This window comes from Poecilia mexicana, unplaced genomic scaffold (genome assembly GCF_051168715.1).
Source record: "Poecilia mexicana isolate PSO_F unplaced genomic scaffold, ASM5116871v1 scaffold_8, whole genome shotgun sequence".
Lineage (NCBI taxonomy): Eukaryota > Metazoa > Chordata > Actinopteri > Cyprinodontiformes > Poeciliidae > Poecilia > Poecilia mexicana.
In genome coordinates, this window is record NW_028263377.1 from 23757482 (window position 1) to 23777601 (window position 20120).

At 38.3% G+C, this 20120-nt stretch overlaps 2 protein-coding genes and 1 long non-coding RNA gene across 6 annotated transcripts; 2 read left to right on the forward strand and 1 right to left on the reverse strand.

The window, feature by feature from the left end:
* Window positions 1-790: 790 nt before the first annotated feature.
* On the reverse strand, window positions 791-19536 carry rundc3aa (RUN domain containing 3Aa). Of its 3 annotated transcripts, none has more exons than XM_014969642.2 (11): window positions 19222-19536; window positions 8479-8606; window positions 8254-8387; window positions 8080-8165; window positions 6831-6920; window positions 6269-6349; window positions 6034-6199; window positions 4682-4839; window positions 2666-2779; window positions 2186-2289; window positions 791-1555 (listed from the first exon to the last, which is right to left on the reverse strand). In XM_014969642.2, the coding sequence occupies exons 1-11, from the start codon at window positions 19326-19328 to the stop codon at window positions 1413-1415; spliced, it is 1311 nt and encodes a 436-aa protein (XP_014825128.1). In that variant the 5' UTR covers window positions 19329-19536; the 3' UTR covers window positions 791-1412. The 3 variants fall into 3 exon arrangements, with proteins under 3 accessions (XP_014825128.1, XP_014825129.1, XP_014825127.1); XM_014969643.2 differs by having other exon boundaries at window positions 2186-2292; window positions 8491-8606; window positions 19222-19534; XM_014969641.2 differs by having other exon boundaries at window positions 2186-2292; window positions 19222-19534.
* zwi (zwilling) lies at window positions 9733-11397 on the forward strand. Its single transcript, XM_088007936.1, has one exon. It carries the CDS (start codon window positions 9820-9822, stop codon window positions 10066-10068), a length of 249 nt encoding a protein of 82 aa, XP_087864062.1. The 5' UTR covers window positions 9733-9819; the 3' UTR covers window positions 10069-11397.
* LOC106905050 (uncharacterized) lies at window positions 12605-17761 on the forward strand. Of its 2 annotated transcripts, none has more exons than XR_001415040.2 (2): window positions 12605-13263; window positions 15755-17761. It is a non-coding gene; the product is annotated as an uncharacterized LOC106905050 (long non-coding RNA). The 2 variants fall into 2 exon arrangements; XR_015763914.1 differs by having other exon boundaries at window positions 16327-17761.
* Window positions 19537-20120: the final 584 nt, after the last annotated feature.

Sequence of the window (20120 nt, forward strand, 5' to 3'; positions counted from 1 at the left end):
AGGACGTGGACGAAGCCTTTCAGTCCGTGTTAGCCACGCTTCCAAATATTTAATTAGCATCAACAGCCATCGTGTTCGGCTCAGTACTTCTCTCTTTGCGATGAAGGATGGTTATTTACGTACGCTGCTTCCGGCAAGCTTAGTATCTTCGAAATGGCGCATTACACACGTCACGGACAAACGTTAGCCATTAGGTTCAATGTAAAACTTCAGTATAGTCCACAAGAGTCAAAGTAGTGAAAATATAACACACAATGTAAAGTGTAACGTAATATTTAATTGGGGGAAAATAATTCGTGAATATAACTTGACTTTGGCAAAGGTTTGGCTAATATTCAATTAAACTCAAGTCCAGTGAATATTTGGATTTATATTGAATTACAATGTTGACTTTAATCAAATAATTTAAGTGGATTTATCTTTTTTCATGTAGTCATGCATATAATTTAAATAAGCTGAGGGGTTTTTGAGGTGAAAACATTTTGTATTGATTATTTCACTCATAAAATTGGAAAAATGTCTTGTTATAAGTGTAATAATCTCCCAATGAAAGAAACACTTTTTAAAACCAATAATAAGGAATTATTTACCTAAAATAAGTTCCTATATCTTGCTGAAAAATCACTTGTAAGCTATTCAAGTGTACAAAGATATTCGGAGTAGGAACTAAACAAATTTAGTGAGATTTTGTGTTTTTGCAGTGTTGTCGAAATGGTTTCAAACGACATATAAGTCTACCACTAGATGGAACCAGAGTAATGTTCAGCACATGTTTTTGCTCAGACACAAATAATGGAAAAAGGCAGTTTATTGCAACAGAAAAATTCAAACTGTAGACAAGTGGGAAGAAAATACTGCTGTACCAAAAACTAAATGGTCAAAATCAAAACGATTTTGGGTCAAAATCAAAACGAATCTTACGCAGCAGCTTATATCTGTATAAAACCGATGAATACTGGAGAGGTTTGTGGCGTTAAAGAATTAAAACCAGAATATAATGCACTGTCAGCGGATTTTCAGCCGGTTTCATTCAGTCATGCTATTTAGAAAATACTGCTGAGTGTGTTCTGACATCCACATGTCTTAATGTTACTCTTAAAATCACCTTCTTGTGCTGTTTTGGTTACACTTTTCACATGATAATTCAACAGAACAGGAAAACACAGACAAAGCTGTGGCAAGAATATTGATATTTAAAAAAAAGAGGTAAACAGATGTGTTGCATGGTTTTTAGATGTGTGGATTGATCTGAAATAACAGAATATACGGGAAAAAAACAGCTTCCTGCAGCGTAAAAATCCAGATGTGATGCCTTAACGCTCCTGTTTTTGTTTAATCAACGTGGGAAAGTGGCAGGTTTTGGTCGACGCAGCATCGGTTAGGGGGCCGTTAAGTTGTTGCTCTGGGGGCTCCTAGCTGGGAGAGAGCGCAGGGCTGGGCTCAGTGCTGATGTTCACCAAACACTCGCTGGACTTCAGGCTCGCCAGAGACTTGGAGCTCGGTAAGGAGGCCAGCGAGCCGCAGAGCCCCAGCATGGAGGGAGTGTTGTCTTTCCCTGCAGAAAACACCAGAAAATCCCAAGTTTGTGAATAGTTTACGCTGCCTACGAAAACCAGCGTACGGTGGGATGAAGCCGGCCTTTGTGCAGATATAAGCATGGGTGGCTGCTACTATGAGGCTTTTATACAGCGATCCGAGGCGTGCAAAGGCAGCAGGATTTTATTTTAATATTGTTACACATGTGGACTTTGTCAAAATTGGTTTGTTTATTCTTCCAATTCATTTGTATCATCAAGGAGCTTGTTCATCATGATTTTTATTACTGTCCTATGTTTTGGTTTACGCAACAAAAACACAAAATTACTAAGTACTTTTGGTCTAGTACACTTGAAATAAGACAAAACTAACTTACAAGTAACTTTTCAGCTAGATATTGTAGTTGTTTTAGGTGAATAATTCCTTAATATTGATGAAAAAGTTCTGGTTTGACGGTCAGATTTTTACACTTATAACAAGGGAAAAAAGTCAAGTTGTAAGTGAAATAATGTACCAGTGGAACTAGAACTTTTTAATCAATATTAAGGAATTATTGACTTAAAACAAGCTGCTGTATCTTGAGTTTGAGCACTGCACCACCGACTGTAAAACATAATGCATTGTAAATGTTCAGCATCAGCAGTTTTACCCGCTGAGGTCCAGTCAGCATCTCCGTTCTGCCTCCCATCCGTTTTCTGGGAGTCGGAGTTCAGACTGACCTGAGGAGAAAGTTGCTCCAGGCTATGGAAACTCCTCCTTGACGAAAAACACAAAAAATAAGCTATAATAACGCTGCAAAAACACAAAGTCTTACCAAGTACTTTAGTCTAGTTTCTAGTAAAATATCTTGGTGCATTTGAAATAAGACAAAACTAACTCACAAGTAACTTTTCAGCAAGATATAGGAGTTTTTTTGAGTCAATAATATCTTAGAAAATTTTTGAAACAAGCTCCTATATCTTGCTGAAAAGTTACTTATGAGCTAGTTTGATCTTGTTTCAAGTGCACTAAGATATTTTACTTGAAACTAGACTAAAGACTAAAGAAGTTTGTGTTTTTGCTTTGAAGTCATAAATAATTTGAATGAATTAATCCAGAAACAGTATTTTACAGTGCAAAGAGGTTTTACCTGCGGAACAGCTTGACATCACCTTGGTTGTTTGTGATGGTGGACCACTGGTTGACGAGTGGGATGGCGAGATCTTTAGCCAGATGGGAGGAGTCACAAGGCATGAGGGCGGAGCTGCAGGGAGAAAAAGGTTTACTGTGAGAAAATAATATTTTTATCCTACAAGAACCTGAGTTATACAGAGTAATTATGAGCTGTTTTTATGTTATTTATAACAGAAATCAGTGAGAGAAACCACAGTTTGAAAGTAATTACATAAATGAATGAAATTGTGAGTAAAATGGTTCACAAAATCAAACCACAGTTTTTATTTGACTTCTTCAACTTTTCCCATAAACAATAAACCAGCAGATTATAATAAACCAGCTAATCTAAGGAACCATGACGCATGCACTGCATACTTCTCAGAAATTATGAATTAGTTTTTAATGGGTAGTAAAGTGAAGTATCCAGCATGACAGCTCTAAGGACGGGATGCCAAAAGTGACAAAACTCTAAGAATACATTGACACAGCAAGAAAATGCAACCCATCCATCCATCCATCCATCCATCCATCCATCCATCCATCCATCCATCCTCTGTACACCCTTGTCCCTTATTGGGGTCGGGAGGGTCGCTGGTGCCCATCACCAGCTAACGTTTCGGGTGAGAGGTGGGGTCACCCTGGACAGGTCGCCAGTCTGTCACAGGGCAACACAGAGACACACAGGACAAACAACCATGCACACACACACACTCACACCTAGGGACAATTTGGAGAGGCCGAAAATGCAACCCAGATCTGCTTTTTTTTTTTTTTTTTTGGTCAAATGCAACTTTTTCAGTCTTAACAGCCCAATTCTGATCTTCTCACCTCCAAAAACAAATCAGCTCTGTTCCACTTTTGTATGTGGTACTAACTCAGATACATGTTTGATTGTCATGTCGCATTTTTATCCAACTTTGGTAAATCCATACTTAAGTAATGGCTGAAAATAATAGTTATGAGATTATGAAAGAAGTCCTGGTTCTGACTACACATCCGACTGACTTCAGGCTGAAAAACATACCACGATATAAGCTTTTCATAACAGTCGATATCAATAATTATTGATTAGTTTTTTTGTTTTAATTATCTGAACTTCAAACTGCCGGGAGGATCTTTCCTGTTTTATTCATAGTTGTCCGTCCTTTTTGTTTTTTATTCTTTTAGGCAGCTATGAGGCGGAACCTTAAACTGCTGCTGGGCCAGTTACTCAGCAGGTTGTTGCTAGGTAACCAAAGAATGAGTGAGTTGCTAGGTAACCAAAGAGTGAGTGAGTCAGTTGATTCCACCAACCGTTAGCTAACTGTTGAGAGTCTGAAGTATTTTAGCTGCCTTTATCTTGTTATGATCTTGTGACAACATCGTCGGCTCTCGTTGCTGGAAAAATTTAAAAATCTATCCATGAACGGCGCAGAAGAACAACGTTTGTGTGCTTCTTCAGCGAATTGCTTTGTGGAACATAAAAAGTTAACAGACAAGTCTGACTGCAGTCAGGTTTAATTAGTAGTATGAATGACCAGGCAAAAAAAAAAAATCAGATTTGAGCATCAAGAACTGTTGTGTGGACATAGCCTAACAACTGTAGAAGAAATACAGGAAGTAAACAAATGGCAACCTAGCAGCACACTGCAAAAACACAAAATATTACCAAGTATTTTTGGACTAGTTTCTAGTGTAAATATCTCACACACACTTAAAATAAGACAAAAATAACTTATCAGTAACTTTTGAAGAAGATATAGGAGGATGTTAAAAGTCAAAATTCCTAAAATATTGATGAAAAAGTACTACCGGTAGTTCCTTCAGCACATTATTTCACTTATAACAGAAACATTTATTTTTATAAGTTAAAACCAACTCCTATGTTTTGCTGGAAAGCTACTTGTAAGTTGTTTCAAGTGTATTAGAAACTAGACCAAAATGACTTGGTAAGATTTTGCATTTTTGCAGCTGAAATCACACACTCTGTTATCTGATTGTGATCCCTCACAGTTGTGCCTGCAGCTCTAACACGATGGCCTCCAGCTCCTTTTTCTCCTGCTGACCCTGCAGTGTCAGCTCCTCCACCTTGGCTCGGAGACGCTTGTTCTCCGTCTCCACGTTCTTCAGCTGCGACTCCCGCAGGCGCACCAGCTCCTCCAGATACCCCTACGCAACGCAAACCCACAACTACATGAGCGGAAACTGGAGGGAAGGAAGCTTAGCGAAGTCAGGGCTGCAGCTAATTATTATTTTAGTTATCAATTATTCTGATGATTAACTGGATAAAAAAAACTGGTCTTTCATTTAACCAATACAATACTAAAAATATATAGTTTCTTTTTTAAGAAAAAAATATTTTCTTGCCTAAAATGAAATAGCACAGCATTTTTTAGCATACACTTATTTGTAGCAAAAGATACATCCACAGCTAAAAAATACTCGTAACATCAGCATATGAAAAGCTCAGCTCTGTTGATTGCTTTTCCAATAAGCGATTAATAAATGAATAGCAGAAAGTGCTAAATAAGACACTTTTTTTCTTTTTCTACAGAATATCAACCAGGTGAAGCTAAAATTATGCCACTAGTGCAGTTCCATACAGAAGAGGATTAGTGCCACTGAAAAAAACAAAAGAATTCTGACTTTAATATTCTGAGATTAAAGTAAGAATTCTGAGCAAAAGTCAGAGTTTTCAGAAAAAAAAATTATTTTGGGAAAAAGACACAATTTTAAAGAAAAAAAAAACAAGAATCTAAAAATAATAATAATTTTGAGGGCAAAAAAAGTTAGAAATTTCAGAAAAAAAGTCAGAATTCTCAGATTAAATTCAGAATTTTCAGAAAAAAAGTCAGAATTTTCACAGAAAGTCAGAATTTTGAGAAAAAAAAATTTCGGGGAAAAAAGTCTGAATTTGAGGAAAAATGTCAGAAATCTCAGATTGAAGTCACAATTTTTAGATTAAACAGAATTCTGGGAAAAAGTCTGAATTCTGAGAAAAAAATTTTGGGAAAAAAAAATCTGAATTTTGAGAAAAAAAAATGGAATTCTGAGAAACAAAATCTGAATTCTGAGATAAAATTCAGAATTCTGAGGAAAAAAAAATCTTTTTTTTTTTTTTTTGTTCATGGCCTTAATCATCTTCTGAAGCTCTGTTTGGAACATAATTACATGTATGTTAAATTTAGAATGTATCTATTTTTTGCCTAGTTTTGGCTTAATGACTGCTGTTCTTCCAACCAATGGCCTTTTTTGAAAAAAAAACAAACAATTTCTAACAATTAATCTACTAAATTAGTTGACGGTTACCTCAATAACTGATTAATCCCGATTAATCAGATGAATCGTACGAGCCCTGCTCACCTTCTGGGCGTAGACGATCTTAAACCTTTGCTCCATCTTGCGGCACTTGTTGCTCCAGCTTTCCTCGTCGGTCACCAGAGGGATGTAGGGATGCTCAGGGACGCTCTCCTCGCTGTTGCTGCTGTCCACGCTGCGGCGGTCCTCCTCATCGCTCAGGTAGTCGTAGCTACATGGCAGGAAAGCAAACTGAAAACACATCCTAGTGAAGTGCATAGATCAGCTGGCTGAATCTCACCTCTGAGTGAACTTTAGGTACGGCGTGTAATCAATCACAGCTGGGCATTTCCCATCCAGAGCTTCTCCTTTCAAGCAAAAACTGCACAAAAGTTGCTCTTTTACAACCAGATTGTTATAAATAAAAACCAGAGTTGGGTAGTTACATTTACTCAGCTACACTTACTTGAGTAACTTTTTGAAAAATTTACTATTAGGACTTTTTTTCTTATAAAAAAGTAAAAGTAATTACACGAGTAACTATTATGAAATATTTGTACTTTTACTTGAGTAACCAAAAATCCACCAGACACAGACACACAGCTTCAGTTTTTGTTAAAGTTTCATAAGTTTAATATTCAAAGAAACTGATATCCAAAAAAATATTTTGCCTGATTTTGTTATTTATAGAAATTATTTTAATTTTGGTCTCTAAAATACCAAAATTTCCACTGTGTGAAGATGCAGTTTTTAAATATTAAATGTTTGATGTTTTAACTTCTCAGTACGTAGAGTAATATTTTTACCAAACACTTTTACTCTTCCCACCTCTGCTAAAACCCTGATTTTCAGAGAAACCTCACCTGAAGTCGATGGCGCTCAGTCCAATCAGCATGCCAGTGAGGACAGTCGCTTCCTCCCTCAGCATAATGGCTCCATCATCATAGAACCTCCTGTTGGACAAAACATTTAGAATTAATTCGGTTTTAACTTCAGTACATACCAACACATATGCTCATACCTTCTTCTATTTTCAGATGTTTTCAAAACAGAAAAAACATCCAGATGGGTTTTTTTTAGAAGTAAATTTATGTTTCTTGGTGTTTGGAATATAGACCATTCCAAAAACTGCTGTTACCTAGCAACCCCAGCAAAGCCCAGTCCTGTTACCTAGCAACCTAATCTGAGTTCCAACAGTTTGGTCAGCTGGTTTTCAAGGACTCAAGGATTTTTTTATTGTCATACCGGCTTTGCTTGTTTGTGGTACAAAATTCTGACTCAATTCCCAGATTAAGAAATCTAATAAATAGATAATTTATATATATTTCATGTGATTTTACCACTGTAATAGCTGCTAAAAAAGACAAGTGTTTTGGTGTCCAGAAACCACTTGCTTCATTCTTGTTGGTTGCACAGGAGGCTCTACTTCTGCTTTTCAGAGATCTATGATTGTATAATTGGGCATCTGTGTGCAGCCATTTTCAAAGAGTGAAAGTAAACATTGAGTTTGGAGGCGTGGCCAGTGGATTTAAAGTGACAAGAGGCTAATTTTGATAGAACTCTGAACTGAACAGAATAACATCTTATTATCCAAGGATGATTTTGTGGAAAAATTGTTTTGTAAAGCCCATAGATCTATGCTAGCCAGTTCAAGGAAGCATAAAAGGTCAACTTTACTGTTACCAATTACCACTGCAAAAACACAAAATCTTACCAAGTATTTTTCGTCTAGTTTCTAGTGCAAATACATTATTACACTTGAAATAAGACAAAACTAACTTACAAAAAGCGCTTGTTGTAAGTGAATTATTCCTAAATATTGATCTAAAAGTTCTTGTTCCATTGGCAGATTATTTCACTAACAACATGGGAAAAATGTTTTGTTTTTCAGGGGAACTAGGACTTTTTTTAAAATCAATATTGAATAATTATTTATTTAAAAATATATGTTGCTGAAAACTTGCTTGTAAGTTAGTTTTTTTATTTCAAGTGTACACGAAACTAAACAAAAATACTTGGTAAGATTTTGTGTTTTTGCAGCGATGAGTTAAATCAGTCAGAGACGTGCGCTGTGTTTTATGTTTTTTTATATAAATAAAAATTCAAGTGGACCTGGTTGTTCTGGTGTCTCTCAGAGCAGTGGACACATATTCAGACAGACGCTTCTCCATCAGAGCCACTCTGATCCAGGCCCGGCCCTGTGGGACGACAGAAGAAGTCAGCGGGAACAGAAGGCCCTCTCTCTGACGGAAACCCTTCCCCCCCGTCAACACGTAAAGTCCTCGCCTTGGCTCGGGACGTGCTGATGTTCTCGATGTTCTCGATGCTGGCGATGCAGTTGTTCTGCACCTTGCTGCACGCCAGCCGGATGTACTCCCAGAAACTGCGCTGTCCATCGGAGCTGAACCAACTCCCAGAACCTGCGCACAGATTGAAGCACAGCAGGGGATTATTTCTGCTCAGACTGCAGGATGTAGTCACGGCAACACTGTTTTTTGCTTCATATGTTACCTGCTGTGTTACCTTTGAAGCGGTGGCTGAGGATGTGCTCTAAAATAGCAGCAAAGTTAACGAACTCCTCTGATGAATCATCTATAGGCTCTGCTGTGTACTTTTCTAGAAGAGTCTTCACAGAAAATCTGAAAAACAAAGAGACAAATAAAACTGAGTTAGAAAACTGAGCAGCAACTTAAAGGGAAAACATTTACATTTTAAGCACTGAGTCCCACATCAATTTTTTTTTCTTAAATTTGTCTAAAATTAAGACCCTGAATGTCTTAGTCTGACTTTAATCTCAGAATTATTTATTTTAATTTTGATCTCAGAATTCTAACTTGTTTTTTAGAATTCAGACTTTATTTCCCCCTCAGAATTCTGATCTTAATATCAGAATTCTGATCTTAATATCAGAATTCTAACTGTTTTCAGAATTCTAACTGTTTTCAGAATTCTAACTTTTTTCAGAATTCTAACTGTTTTCAGAATTCTAACTTTTTTCAGAATTCTGAAAAAAAAGTCAGAATCGTGACTCCCCCCCTCCCCCAGAATTCAGATTTTAATCTCAGTCACTCTTTTTCTCAGATTTCTAATTTTAACGTTGTCAATCAGCCTATGTACTCGCTGCTACATGTGCTAATGGCGGAGAAACAACAAACTGTTAAAGCATCATCGGTGGCTATGCTAACTAGCCTTAGCATTCCTAGCAGGATAGGAAGCTGCAGCATAGCAGAAAGGAAGGGGGAGGGAATAGCATGATTGACAGCGCTAAGACCCGCCTCCTGGCTCTTACTGGTTGTCTCTAGTTAGTACAGGGAGATTGTACAGATTTAAAGAAAAGGGTAAAAAACGTTTTATAAACATTACATTCCCCAATTTTAAGGGTTTTGTGCTGCACGCCCCCTGCAGCTGAGCACTGTACTGTACTGAGGCAGACAAACGTAGTACTGTATCTGAACAGCGCAGGGAGGAGGGCTTTTCTCTTTCTTTCTTTTTTGGGAACCACGCCATCTTCTCATACTGAGGTCACCCCAATTGTCCTGTGTGCTTACACAAAGCGCCCCCTTCAATGCCCCGGCTTTGTTATCATGAAATCAACACAATTATCCCCCTGTCTGCTCGGTTCTGCTGCGCTTCCAGGTCCCTTTGGGTCTTGTCTCTCTGAGGGACCGGCCAGCATCAAGGCATGATCAAATAATTCCCTCCCCCTCATCGATACATGGTGGTGTGATCTATTTAGGGCAGCTGCAGCGGCTCCGGTGTGGCTTTTTGACTTGACATGCTTGCCCTTCTGCGCTGCAGAGGGTCTGCTATGCGGCGTGCGCGATAGCTGGCTTCCAGGCTGCCTCCGCTTCAATGGGCAACACGAGCATTACAGAGGGCAAGACTGCCCTGGCAGTGGGGAATACCTCCATAGCCAGGGGAAAGACTACAGTGTCCTTAGGCAAGTCCTCCATCTTTAGGGGAGTGACCACCACCTCCATGGGAGATTCCACCATCCAAAGGCAAAAGACGACCGTGGCTCTGGGACGGGCCAGCTTCAGCCGGGGAACCACCACCACCTCCTTCCGCAAGGCGCTGACGTCCAAGCGCAGGAACACCTAGATGGAGAGGGACCCTGAGCCCAGGGCGAAGACACCCAAAGCGGCCAAGCAGTCCAAAAAAGACTCTAACAACGAGTGGAAAACTACATTCTCGTCAAGCAAGACCTCCTTCACCAAAGGCAGGGTTTCGTTCCTGAGGACAAGGTTGTTCATCTCCTGGGGGAAATCCTCGTTTTCCTGGAGCAAAACCGTAGTAACTTTGGGCAGCAACAGCATAACGGTGGCTAAAACCTCGGTGACGCGGGGGGAGACCACGAGCTCTCTCATGACTCTGACCTTTACCTACGGGACCAAATCTGTGTCTGTTGTCAAGACGACCCTCATCAGGGGCAAGGAAAGGCACAGCAACATCTACTGGGATTTTCACACGTGAATCCAGCACACAAATAAAAGCTCGTGGATGTGTCTGTGTGGTCAGTGTTAGAAGGTCAGTAGTCACAACCAGCTGCTGCTATGTTTGGGATTTTAACTCGTCTTTAATTCAGAAAAAAGGGGGAGTCCCGTGTTAAAAAGCGTGCAGAGGATGTTATGCAAATGCGACAGTGATGCGATGAGGCTTTATGGTGTGTTGAGCTCAGCAGGGAGGGGAAGCTTGAACAGATGTGATGTGATGTATATGTGGCGACACGAGAACAATTCGCCCGTTCTGTGCAGCCGGGATCAGTAGGAGTCCAGTGGGTCTTTCATGCATTCCCCTGGTTCGGCTGCAAGCTGTATCCACAACAAAACTGTAAAAGTGTATTCATGTCATAGTGCATATAAAGATAATACCTCTACACTCTGCTCCGCCTGGTTGTTCCTGATTGTTTTGTGTGTAGTTATTAAAAAATGGGATAGTTTTGGACTTTTCACTGTAGCTTATTTCTTTGTGACTTTTTGTTTGTCTAATTCAGTTAGTTTTAAGAGTGGGCAATAGTTAAATATTGCTTAGTTTCAGTTTAGTTTCTACCAGTCAGTTTTAGTTTTTTTTCTAGGTGGCGATTATGTTTACAGTGTTTGGGTTATGAATACGCAACAGAAAACACCATTTTCAAAACATTCAATTATTGCTGGACAACCAACTGACACCGTAGTTTGCTGACAGCTGACGTAAACTGCTTGTGTGGGGAAAAAATAAATAACTTTCACGTCAGTTTGGAAGGCTAATAAATAGTTTCAAAAACAAAAGTATTTTAACTCTTAATTTCAGTAGTTTTAGTTGCTGTTATGATATAGTTGCTGTTAGTTGTAGTTCCTCCCCTTTAATTACCGTTTTTATTTATTTCAGTTGGCGAAAATGTTTTCTCAATTCAGTTTTTGTTATTTTGTTTGTTTTAGTTAACTAACATAACCTTCAGACACGCAATCAAAACCTGAGACCGTACAATGGCGTAATAATTTTCTGCCAAAAAACTGAAATTTTGAGATTAACCTCAGAAAAAAATAAGGAATTTCTGAATTTGAAACTCAGAAATTTTCAAGTCTTTTTCTAGAAAATTTCAGTTTTTCCAGGTAAATTTTTGACTTTTTATTTCCTATCCATAATGGCCTAATATGTTGTTTTACTATTTAAAAATTTCCTGTTTGAAAAGCTAAGAATCTGGCAGGAAAAAAAATCTGAGATTTTCTGGGAAATTGACTTTTCAAATTGAAAATTTCCAATTGTCCAAAATGTGTAACTTTTGAAACTCAGGAACTGCCATGTTTTGTTTTTTTTTACAGAAAATGTTCTAAATTGAACTTAAGATTTCTAAGTTGTTGTTTTTTTTTTGGCAAATTCTCAACTTTTCAAACTCAGAAATGTCCATATTGTTTACGGAAATTTTCTGAGATTTTTCTAGAAAATCTTCAGTTTTACACCCCAAATTTTCTTGCTTCGTCTAGAAAATTCTGAGTTTAATTTAAAAATTTCTGATTTATTTTAGCAAATCTTCAACTCTTCAAATTTACAAATTTACTTGTTTTTCTAGAAAATTCTGAGATTGATCTCAAACTTTATGAGATTTTTGAAATAAATTTTCAACTTTTTGGACTAATAAATTTTATTGTTTTTTGTACAAAATTTCTGAAATTTATCTCAAAATTCTTAGTTTTTTCTAGCAAATTTACGACTTTTCAAACTGAGAAATTTCCTTTTTTTTTTTTTTCTAGAAAACCTCTAGAAAAAAAAGTGAGATTTTTAAAATACAGATTTGGTCCCTTTTTTCTATTTATCCCATTAATTACCATTTTTATGTATTTCAATTAACTAAAATGATTTCTGAATTTCAGTTGTGGCCATTTTGTTCGCTTTAGTTGACCATAATAACAAGCTAGGCCATCAAAGCCTCAGATCCAGATCTATGGGGAAAGATAAACACATCCAGTCTTCATTCTGCAACAAAAGCAGCAGCTGATTTTACATATGGCGCTTACAGCTGTGCACAGAGGGGACGTCTTACAATCAGAAGCTGTAGGGGAACAATGGCGGAGAAGAAAGTGATGTCACCGCGGACTGTCCTGTTTTTCAACAATGTCTCCTTCAACCGTCCGGTGTCGTCGTGTCTGAGGGACAATCGCCCCACTGTCCGAGTCCCCCCCGGATAGGCTGCGTCCACCTACGGCTGCCTCTGTCCATTCACGGGACGCCTGGGTGGTATGCGGCCTTCCAAAGCCCACGTAGAGCAGCTCAACGGAGGCTTTATGCCACACGGGGGTCGCGCCGTCCATGCTTAGCATTCTGGTCATGTTACGACCAACTCCGAGACGAGCTGCATGACTGTGCCATGCTCGGTGTGGAGTGAGTCCCGAACCCCAACGTCGAGTCCGGGTCAGGAAGACAATGGGGAACACCAGTTTCACGGAGGGGAAGACGGCCTTGACGCTGGGCAACACCAGCATCAAGAGGGGGAAGACCAAGCTGGCCATGGGGAGCTCCTCCATCTCTCGGGGAAGGAGCACGACGTCTCTGGGTTCGTCCACCATCACCAGCGGGAAGACCAAGATCTCACTGGGCAGCGCCTCGTTCAGCAGGGGAACCACCACCACGTCTTTTCGGAAAGCCCTCTTCCCAAAACGCAAGACAAAGACGATCTAGAGGACGCGGAGCCCAGGGCGGGGAGGCGGGAAGCCGCGACCAAACAGCATCAAGGCAGGGAACATTTGGATACGACGATGTCCATGAAAACTGGATTAAATTTGATTTGGGGGTTTTGACTTGGAATGATCAAGAAAACAGGTCAGTGGCGTTTACATGGTGTAAAGGGAGTCCAGTGGCTCTGTGCATTTAAAGTTTTTCATTTCCCATTTGTTATTGGCAGAGTTGGGTTTCCTTAGTAACGGTTGTTGAAAAATGTACTTTTAGGAGTATCTTTACTACACTGTACTCTGAGTAACTTTATTATGAAGTATCTCGAGTCTTACTTGAGTAAAATTTCTGGATTTTCTACCCACTGAATGAAAAACAAAATGTTTAAACCAGAAATTCACCAGACACACAGCTGCAGTTTCTGTTAAAGTTTCATCAGTTTTACTTTAAAAGAAACGGATTTGGAAAATATATTTTTGCCTGATTTTGTTATTTTTGTTACTTAGATGAATTATTTTCATTTTGGTCCTTAAAATACCAAAATTTCCACTTAAGTTCATATTTTGGTCCATCTGATGATGTAATTTATAAATATTAAATGATCTATAATTTGATCAGATACTCAGCACCTGAGTAAACTTTTTACCAAATACTTTTTTACTCGAGTAATTTCTTGAATGGCTACTTTTTACTTTTATTTGAGTAAAATATGTTGAAGTAGTGCTACTTTTACTAGAGTACAATTTTTGGTTACTCTACCACCTCTAGTTATTGGCATCTAGTTATTTTCTGCTCGTTTTAAGAATAGGATTTGGATTACTTTCTTTCAAAACGTTTGCTGATATTTAGCCAAGTTCAATACATTTATAAAAAGCTGATTTTGGTGCATCAACATTAGCAAAAATCTCTGGATAAACCTGGCTCTACTTATTACAAAAGTTTTTTGTTTGCCAACAGATTATTTAGGAAAAAGAAAATCACTTTTTTTGTGAAAAAGATGATTATTTTGTATCATGTTTGACGTTTTTCATTGTTGAAAATCAAATCATGTTGCTAATAACTGCAAATAAAGTTTCCATGCACAAAAAAAAACAGCAAAAAGGCCACAAATGGCCCGCGGGCCGCACTTTGGACACCCCTGTGTAGTAGAACATCTCCTAAGTGTTTCTGCAAAACCGATCCCTTTTGGTCAGTCGTCACATTTGCACTTCTAAAAATAATCCTCTTCACTGCAGAAACAAAATCTTACCAAATGTCTTTGGTTTAGTTTATAGTACAAAACGGCTCTTCCAGACCTGATGATTTTGTGATTCTGCAGCAGATAGTTGTACTAACTCGCTTTGATCTGAAGGACGCCTTAAAAATGCAAATGTTCTGAGCGGAGCAGCAACGTGCTCTTGGTACGATTTGACACTGAACAACAAGCGCGCTGCTTTCTGACAGCCGTCTTTGTGCCCCCTCTCGCTCCGCCCTGGACCTCGTCCAGGCCCCACTCAGCACCGACTCAAAGCCGCTCTTGTTCTCCCTTTCTCACCTTTCCACTGTACTTACAGAAATTAGTTTGAGCCACAAAGACGCCAAAAACTGCATTTATCCTGCAAAAACACTGAATATCGCCGAGTACTTTGCTCTAGTTTCCAGTGCAAACATTTTAGTACATTTGAAATGAGGCAAAAATAACTTACAGGTACATTACTTGAGTAACGTTTTTTAAAAATGTACTTTTAGGAGTATCTTTACTACGCTGTACTTTTTATTTCTATTCTTACTTCAGTAAAATCTCTGGATTTTCTTCCCACTAAATGAAAAACAAACATGTTTTAACCAAAAATTCATCAGACAGAGACACACATCTGAAGTTTGTTAATTTTTCTCAAGTTTTTTTATTGAAAGAAACTGATTTGGAAAAATTTATTTTGTCTGATTTTGTTATTTTTTGTTACTTATATGAATTAATGCCATTTTCATCCTTAAAAACCAAAATTTTCTCTTAACTTTAAATTTTAGTCCATCTCATTACGTACTTTTTAAATATTAAATGATGATTTGATCAGTTACTCTGTACTTAAGTAACTTTTCACTTTCTCTGTTTACAAGTAATAAGATATAAAATCTTGTTCCTTAATATCGATGGAAAATTACTGGCAGATTATTTCACTTACAAGATATTTTTCCATGTTATAAGTGAATCTGCCAGAACTTGAACTTTTTCATGTATATTAAGGACTTATTGACTGAAATCAAGCTGATGTGACCTTATGTTGAAAGGGAAACAGGGGAAAAGGAAAATCAAACATTTTTTTGCAAATAAAAACTCAGAAAATGTGGAGTGCGTTTGTGATTTACTCCTAAATCAAATCCAGGGTGACGGCAGTGAAAATTCACCTTAATTTTCCCCTAAAATACATTAAAGCTTCACCCAGACCTTGTAATTTTTCATCAATATTAAATCAAGCTCCTGAATCTTGGTGTTTTATATTAAGTGTACTAAAATATTTGCAGGAGAAACAAGACAAAAATCCTTGGTAAGGTTTTGTGTTTCTGCAGTGTAACCCTTGGCTTTGCTTCGCCGCCTGCCTGTTTTCCTTCTCCTCACGTCTTTCTCTTCCTCTCCTCTCTTGTTTTCTTTCTCTCCCTTCAGTCCTGGCCTGAGCAGCAGGATCAGATGACACTGCAGGCGAACTCATCGCAAAGGAAACTCCCTTTTCCTGCGCTGCTGGACTGGCACAAAAAGTCAAGTTTTGCTCTCTTGTAGCCAAAAAACCCCAAAACAAAACAAAAAAAACCCCAAAGCTGGTTCTGTTCCTCTTGATTTCCCTCTGAAGAGTCAAAGCAAAGTGTTTCGTGGTCGGAGGAGGTGCAGACGGATCGGGGCGTCAGACGGGCAGTGACGGCGTTTTGATTGGGAGATGATAATAAATCAGGGATATAAATATGAGAGCAAGCTGATCAGTTCATGATTGATCCCCAAACCTACTGAACCTCTGCTGTAACAGCTAACGAATCATGAAGAACGCAAAAGAGAGGTTGCAAAGAAAAATTCAAATACTTGTCGAAACATTTTGACGTCGAAATGATGCACAAAACGATGCAAAGCAAGCATGTCCGGCATGCATAAACGTGGATCTTATTTTGTGTGTGTGTGTTTGCAGCAGCCGCGTCGTTCCCGTCAGCTTCCTTTCTTTCTCACTTATCTCATTTATTCCTTCCCAGGTTCTCCGTGTCCACAGCAACAGCAGCACTTGTCCTGCAGTCCTCCCACCGACACGGACGTCTTAGCCAGACCAGAAAGCAACAAATCATTTCGTTTTCTCCGTTTATTACTGCCGCTTGAACAGCATTTGGTGAAATTCGGCTCAGATTTTCACTCTCTGCAGGAAGCCTCAGCCGAGTTAAAGTAGGAAACCTGTTGCTACTGGCAACTGGACACCATGTTTACCCTCCTGTTTCAAAAACTCTCCATTTTAATAAGAATCTCATCGTTATTCGTAGTTTCCATCTTGCTCATTTCACCCGCCTTGTACGGAAACCGTTCCCTGACACGATGCAAATGTTTGCTCAAGTTCCCAGCGCCCCGTTCTCTGAGCAGGTGTCCTCCTCTGTAAACGTGTCTCTAATTGAAGCATACTCGGCTTTATGAAACACTGAGCTGAGATCAGTTCTGCGGGACAAGAAACCCTAAAAGAAAAGAACTTTTTCTTCCCAAAGCAGAACTGAAACCATGTTGTTGTTCCCCCGCCCAACAAAAGGGTTAATCTGTGTCTTTGCTGACTGTATGTTAAAATAGACTTTTTACATTTATACACACGTATATGAGGATATAAGAAAAGCTTGGCACGCTGCACTAATGAGAAGCACTAACGTCATTTAGCTCATGCACTGCAAAAAGAAAAAATGTTACCAAGTATTTGTTGTCTAGTTTCTAGTGAAAATATCTTACTGCTAAAACTAACTTAAAGGTAACTTTTAGCGAGAAATAGAAGCTTTTTTAAGTAAATAATTAGTTATTCCACTTTTAACATGGGGAAATATCCTTTTATTTACTTAAAACAAACTCTTATATCTTGCTGAAAAATTACTTGTAAGTTAGTTTGTTTTATTTCAAGACATTTGTGCTAGAAACTAAACCAAAATACTTGGTAATATTTAGTGCTTTTGCAGCCAGGTATCTGTGTCTGGATAATTTATAAGAAGAACGTCACGCCGGCCAAAAGGCCGGCTGCAGATTCAGCTTCCACATCCCGTAACGACTCCGATCAGCTCAGAGTGGAACGACAAGAAAAAGTGACGAAGGAGAAGATCGGGCAGACGCACCTGGAGGAAAACATCTCCTAATCGCTAAAAGAAACGAGGAAAATGCAGAATTTGGAGTGAGCATTACTGACAGAAAGCATTTTGAGTTTTATTTCTGTCTCGTCTTGTTTGTCTTTAAATGCTTACATGATTAAAAGTGTCTGAGCACGGTCGGAGCAAACTGAAAACAAGCGTGTTCGTGGTTCCTCACTCATGTTCGTGTTGAAAGTCCGATGTGAAACCGTTTTGTTTTCTTTGCAGCCATGCTCTGCTTTGTGTTGTGTGTTGTGGCTCTATGTATCTCACTTTAATGCAAAAAAAGGACCATAAAAAGAATAAAAAATGCTTGAATGTGTGTCTACCTGGGAGTATTTTTTTTCTTAGCTTCTGTTTTATGATGTAGAAGATGGAGTTAAAAATTTATTGCTTTGCTTTCAGTTTGATTGATATTGTAAAAAAAATCACATCAAAAATAATTTAGTTGTGAAGTAATTACACTTAAAGATGTACAATTTTGAATTTCTAACTTTTTAAAAACATTTTAAGTTGCAGACTGCAAAAGTTGCAAAAGAGTATTTTTTATCTATTTTTCTGGTGCAAATATCTCGGTACACTTGAAATAAGACAAAACTAACTTGCAAGTAACTTTTCTAAAAGAAACAGGAACTATTATTTTTTTATTTCTTAGTTTGGGAATTTGCTGGAAAAAAAATTAAAATTTTGAGATTAATTTCAGAAATTTTTAGAAATGTTTTTTATTTTTATTTTGAGTTTGAAAAGATTTCTAGAGAATTTCTGATTCAAAAAGTCAAACATTTACTGGAAAGAAATCAGAAATTCTGAGATTTCAGAAATTTCTAGATTTTTATTTTTTATTTTCTGAATTTGAATAGTTTTAAGTAATCAAATTATCTGCATTTTTTTCTAAAAAAAATTATTTCTTTTTCTGGCAAATTTTGACTCAAGACTCAGAAATTTCCTGGTTTTTTCTAGAAAATGTCTAAGATTTCTAAATTTGAGTCTTTTAAAAAGTAAATTTTTGACAATTTTGTGCTCAGAAGTTTAATTGTTTCTTCTAGAACATTTCTGAGATTGATCTTGAAATTTTCTCCAAATTTTCAACTTTTCAAAGTCAGATTTTCAAAATATTTCTGGAAAATTTCTGAGATTTATCTCAAAATTTCACTATTTTTTTATTTTTTATTTATTTTTTTACTTTTGGAGCTCAGAAATGTCCTTGTTTTTTGTACAAACAAAATCATGTGACAATCTAAAAATTTCTGAGTTTTTTTGTGCCAAAAATGTAGTCCTTTGTTTGTGAGATGTGCAGTCAGAGCTATCCTGACTGAACCGTCTCTGGAGGTCAGCGGCCCCCAGGCGCCTTGCAGCCACTGCCTGCTCCCACCGGGTGGATGAACCCGGATGAAGGGCCTCTCAAGTGGGGAGGAGTCTTTGCAAAGCTCCCGGTGCCCTTGTCCTGGTCAGCTGTCAGTGACGGGCTTTTAATGACATCACTGGTCATTTTAGACAGGTGGACAACTAAAAATAGATCTCATATGTCAACATGAAATATAAAAACATAAATCCACATAAGTCCTGACATATGAAGGGATTACAATATTTTAAATTGTCCTCATAATGGCAGTTTGTGAAGGTGAAAACGCACCTGCCTCCTCTTAAAATAACTACTATTCTGAAGGTTATAATTATTTACTGTTTTTTTTACCACCTATGTTTAGTTGTTATTAAGTGACCGTCACTCAGAAGAAGTGTTAATGAATACAGACCGAGCCTCGACCAGGTCGTGATGTCTACCTGCAGACCGTGATGAGGTTCTTCCGCTCCACCGTGACGCTCCGAGCAGACGCCTTCTTCGATGTCAGACCCATAGCCATTGCTGTCTGAACGCAGCCGGACTCCATCCAGCGGCGGACCCGACCCGGGGCCTCTTCGGGATCCGCACCCAGGCCAGGACCTCTCCCTTCGCCGGGCCTGCGTCCTTCCAGTACCCGGTGTCCTCTGCGGGGGGAGCCGCGGATGCTGCTGCTGCTGATGCGGCTCTACGGAGAGGAACTAACGGAAAGCTAGAACGGGTGATGTAAACGACTTCCGGTTAGTTCTTTCAAAATAAAACACACTTCCGCATTGCGATACTATCGTACTGCGGGAACCAGACTGATTTATTATTAGTTCCGAGCAGGAATGGACTGCGAAGGCCGATTGTAATCACTCCGTTTCTTCTTATTATGTTTCCGCCTAATGAATTGGCGGACGCGTCAAGTCTGTGTGAAAATTACAAAGTCGTCGCATAAATCGCACAAGAAACGGCTCTTGAGCGATACTCTGTCAGGAGTATTTTTACTACACTGTATTTTTTTACTTGAGTAATTTTATTATGAAGTACCTTACTTGAATAAAATTTCTGGTTTCCTACTAAATGGAAAACAAAAATGTTTTACCCAAAATTCAGAAGACACAGGCAGTTTTATATTAAAAGAAACTGATTTAAAAGTTGTTGTTTTTTTTTTACTTTAATGAAATATTACCATTTTCATCCTTAAAATACCAAAATTTCCTCTTAACCTTATATTTTGGTCCATCTGATCATATAATCCCTAAATATTAAATTATTGACAATTTGATCAGTTACTCAGTACGTTTGTAGACTTTTTGCCAAATACTTTTTCCTCTTATTTCAGTAATGTTTTGTACAG

What these genes read in the sequence shown, in the direction of transcription:
- zwi (XM_088007936.1), top strand. Translation starts at nt 9,820, where the DNA reads ATGGGCAACACGAGCATTACAGAGGGCAAGACTGCCCTGGCAGTGGGG.
- rundc3aa (XM_014969641.2), bottom strand. Translation starts at nt 19,328, where the DNA reads ATGGAGTCCGGCTGCGTTCAGACAGCAATGGCTATGGGTCTGACATCG. An exon ending in TCAGCACGTCCCGAGCCAAG is followed by an intron (nt 8,166 to 8,253) that starts GCGAGGACTTTA and finishes GTCGTCCCACAG; the next exon opens with GGCCGGGCCTGGATCAGAGT. An exon ending in AGATCGTCTACGCCCAGAAG is followed by an intron (nt 4,840 to 6,033) that starts GTGAGCAGGGCT and finishes TGCGTTGCGTAG; the next exon opens with GGGTATCTGGAGGAGCTGGT.